The 3,868-nt window shown below is 59.9% G+C and overlaps 1 protein-coding gene across 1 annotated transcript; it reads right to left on the bottom strand.

Annotated features, from left to right (window-relative positions):
* Positions 1–1,272: 1,272 nt before the first annotated feature.
* Positions 1,273–2,863, bottom strand: Nkx2-8 (NK2 homeobox 8). Its single transcript, XM_013012284.1, has 2 exons — positions 2,707–2,863; positions 1,273–1,832 (listed from the first exon to the last, which is right to left on the bottom strand). The coding sequence occupies exons 1-2, from the start codon at positions 2,861–2,863 to the stop codon at positions 1,273–1,275; spliced, it is 717 nt and encodes a 238-aa protein (XP_012867738.1).
* Positions 2,864–3,868: the final 1,005 nt, after the last annotated feature.

The raw sequence follows: 3,868 nt of genomic DNA, 5'->3' as shown, positions 1-3,868 counted from the left end.
GGATCGAGATTCTTCTAAGATAACCGCATCCATATGGAAGGCTAGGTGGCCCGACAGCTGAGACCCAAACACTCCACTCCCTTTCCCCCTACGCTCTAAACACTCCTAAAATCCCAGGTGATGACACTGCCCCTCCTTGGTTGGAAACGCCCTGCCCTCAGATGCCAACCCTTCACGGACTTCTTTTGGGTCTTTGTTCTGGTCCTTGCAACTGGGGCTGAAGCCGGCTCACCTCAAGCGCGCATCTTTCTGCAATGGGAGCCTTTGTGCGTGTGTGTGTGTGTGTGTGTGTGTGTGTGTGCGCGCGCGCGCGCGCGCGCGTGTGTGCAGGGGTTGGGGCGCAAGGCCATCACTTTTCCAAGAATGACTGAACGAATAACATTCCCTTCGGCTCCAGATAACCTGGCAGGCAAGAGGCAGTTGTGCACCAGTCCGTGAGCCTCGTGTGCCCTGGTGAAATGAGGCATACTTGCTGATCCCACACCCAACATCGGGCCACTAAGTCTCCTGCAGATGGCTCCCATTCAGCAGGTGCTATAGTCTCCCCCAGGGCCTTGGAGCGGTGCCACCTCTCCCACAGCATCCCCAGCCCAGCCAGGTAGATCTCTGCGTGTTCCCGGCGATCTGCTCATCTGCGTTCTCCAGTGCTCTTCGAGTCCATCCCTCCCCCCCCCTCTGCCCAGCCCCCGCCGCCCCTGCCCCGGAAATCCCAGAGACCGCACTCAGAACACAACCCCCCTGGTGCTCTATTGGCATTGCGACCTTCCTTTCAGCCCACTGGAGGCAGTGGGCCCTAATTTAGCAGGTCCAGGAGCGGGCGGGCGCTCCAAACTCCAGTCCAGTTCATGACCCACGCTCCCCGGGCCAGGAGCGCCCCGGCACCGACGCACACATTTAATTCTCGCACCACAAAAAGGAAGAAAAGTTATTCTATTTCTTAAAAAAAATAAGTCGTTCCTCATACAAATCGCTATTTTAAAATATACAAATAAGGCTTAAGCAATGCAATCTAGCTCTGGGATTCGGCACTGAGGAGAGAAAGGGGAGACGGGGCATCTCGGTGAACGTTCCCCGCGTTTGCTTTCGCGACGGCTGGTTAAGGTAGACCAAGGGGACCCGCGGGTGGAGACGGTGAGTTGGGGGGGGGGACCTTACGGGGACGTGGCCCCGGAGCAGTCCAAGTCTTTGGATCTAGCCCCACTGCGCCGTCCGCACCGGGGGGAACAAAAGTCCATGGAGTCTGTGGGGGATCCCAGACACCCCGCGGCGGCCTCACCAGTTCCAGGAGACCAGAGTGGGGGGCGCTAAGTGCTGATAAGCCGGGAAGAGGCCGAGCGCAGAGCCGGGCCCGAAGGGTGTGTACCCGGGCAGAGGGCAGGCGGCGGTTCGGGGCGCGCGGCACTTGTCCCGGCCGTCACCTCCGCCGCCGCCGCCGCCGCCACCACCGCCCGGCTGCGCGTCGTGCACCAGCACCGGCACCATTACGCGGCGCAGCAGGCCGGGCGCGGCGCGCAGCTCCACCGCCCCGACCAGATCGGGCGACTCGGCCGCGCCCGGAAGGCGCGCGCGTTTCAGCTTATAGCGATGGTTCTGGAACCAGATCTTGACCTGCGTGGGTGTGAGGCGCAGCAGCCGAGCCAGCTGCTCCCGCTCGGGCGCCGACAGGTAGCGCTGCTGCCGGAAGCGCCGCTCCAGCTCCAGGGTCTGCGCCTTGGAGAACAGCACACGCCGCTTCTTCCGCTTCTCACCGTCCCAGCCCGGAGATACCGGTCGATCCGACGCCCGCGGCGACGACTCGAGAGGGCTGGGCTCCACGCTGCTCTCGTCCGATGCTAGGAATGGAAAGATAAATAATGACAATCATGGAAAGACAACCCCGATCTGGTGAGATGCTGACCCCCTCCGAGTACCGGGGTCGGGGAGCCCTCGTCCCGCGAGCGCCGCGTCCCCACGGGCGCCCGGCTTTCCCAGCCGGGCTGTTTCCTCTGATGAGTTGGCATCACCACCTCTTTGGACGCAGTGACCTCGTCCATACTACAGCACTCGTCCCTCGAGTCCGAGATATCTCGCCCCCCAAGAGAAATCCACCCGGAGGGCTTCCTTAAAACAGCTGCATCAGTAGCTGCGCTGTTTACTACTACTGGACCAGTTGACCCCAAGCGAGGTCAGCGACTTGGGGCCACCTCGGTCCAGGTGGACCGCGCCACGGTTTGCGGAGGCTGGCGAAGCCCTTGATGGGGGGCTGTGAGGGAGGTGTGGCAAATCCTTAATATTCCAGCCAGGCGCCTCCAGGCTCCTAGCTACTCAGGAGGCTGAGATCTGAGGATCAGGGCTCAAAGCCAGCCAGGGCAGGAAAGCCCGTGAGACTCTTTATCTCCAATTCATGACCAAAAATCTAGACGTGGAGCTGTGGCTCTAACCACAGAGCGCTAGCCTTGTGAAAAAGTAAATAAATAAATATAAACCTCAAGGACAGCTCCCAGGCCCCGAGTTCAAGCCCCAGGACCGGCAGGAACAGAAATATTTAGTATTTGATTCTTAAGCATCTCCAGAACACCTTGAAACCCACATCCAGGTGCAATGATCTACTCTCAGAATAGGTGAACCCCGACCTGTATTTGGCTTTGAGGAGGTCGGGCGCTGGTTTCCCCCCCACCCCACCCCGCCGCCCTCCTCCCCTCGCACCGCAGTGCTGCGCTCACTCACAGGGGTAGTGGCTGCGCTCAGATTCCAGCCAGGCGCCGCAGGGCTCGGCCTGGAGGACGCGTGGCTCAGAGTCTTGCCTGCCCCGAAGCTGTGCGTCCGGCTCGGGTAAATTCAGGAGGCTGCGCACGGTGAAGCTGAGGCGTCCGGAGGTGGCCATGGCCGAAGAGCTGGAGAAGACCCGGACGGGGTGGGGTGGGGGGGCAAGGCCGAGAGAATTGAGGGGCAGCCAGGGACGCCGCTCCAACCGGTGGACGTGGGAGGCGCTCGCCCAGTGCTGGCCGCAGGGATATTAGCGCATTTACCAGCGGGATCCCTGTTTATATAAACAGCCCTTCCCACCCGGTCCGTTTTCAAAGCCGAGGTCTCTGAGACTCCAAGGGTGTTAAGTACCTGAATGAGTGCTGGACCAAAGCCTGAACTAGTCCGGAAGGTGCCACCTCCGCGCCTGCCCCGCCCTGTCCCCCACCCCTCGGGCCCCCCTAACTCCCCCCCCTCCCCGAGGCTGCAGGAAGCAGCCTTCGGCATTAGCGATTGTCTGATTAGCCCAAAGTGGGGACAGATAATGGGGATTGTTACCAGTGAATAACATCTTGGGTGGCGAGCGGTGGACACACCCTCCCGACCCAGATCCAACTTCCTCCACCGCCCCGGGGCGGACGTGCGGAGCCCCGGGCCGGGTAGGGCCAGCGTGGCTAGGTTTATGAGCTCCTGGTATTTATTCCCTGTTTGTTTTATCCCTCGAGTTTATTTGCTGGCGTGTGAGTTTCTGGCAATTATCTAGAGTGTGATTTATAAATCACAGCGTTAAATGCTGGCACATTCCCCTTTCTCTTTTTGCTAGAGCCCTCTCTAAGGATGCTAGGCCAGACGTTCTAGGAACAAGCAGTGGTCTGCTCTCGCAGCAATCTGAGACCAGAGTTTTGAAGAGTATAGGAATGTCCCAACACTTCCCCCCGCCCCTCCCCCAATCCCTTATAACGGGGAGGGGGCGGTGGGGAGAGGAGGGTGGTACAAGGAAAGACTTGGGGGTATGCGTAGAGCTCCAGATCAGTGCCTGTCCATCTTCCCAGGCTGGCAAAACCGATACAAGAATATGGTCAAGCTACTCAGTTTTGAAGTTTACTGCCTAGCATAACTGCTACCTGTCTGGGGTAGGCTCCGT

The sequence above is a fragment of the Dipodomys ordii genome, unplaced genomic scaffold (genome assembly GCF_000151885.1).
Source record: "Dipodomys ordii isolate 6190 unplaced genomic scaffold, Dord_2.0 Scaffold16, whole genome shotgun sequence".
NCBI lineage: Eukaryota > Metazoa > Chordata > Mammalia > Rodentia > Heteromyidae > Dipodomys > Dipodomys ordii.
The sequence above is the reverse complement of the archived record's forward strand: the minus strand, read 5'-3'. Positions and strand labels throughout refer to the sequence as shown.

Excerpts from the sequence above, each read along its gene's own strand:
- Nkx2-8 (XM_013012284.1), bottom strand. The coding sequence starts at position 2,863 with ATGGCCACCTCCGGACGCCTCAGCTTCACCGTGCGCAGCCTCCTGAAT. Across the intron at positions 1,833-2,706 it reads TGAGCGCAGCCACTACCCCT|CATCGGACGAGAGCAGCGTG; the intron begins GTGAGTGAGCGC and ends TTCCATTCCTAG.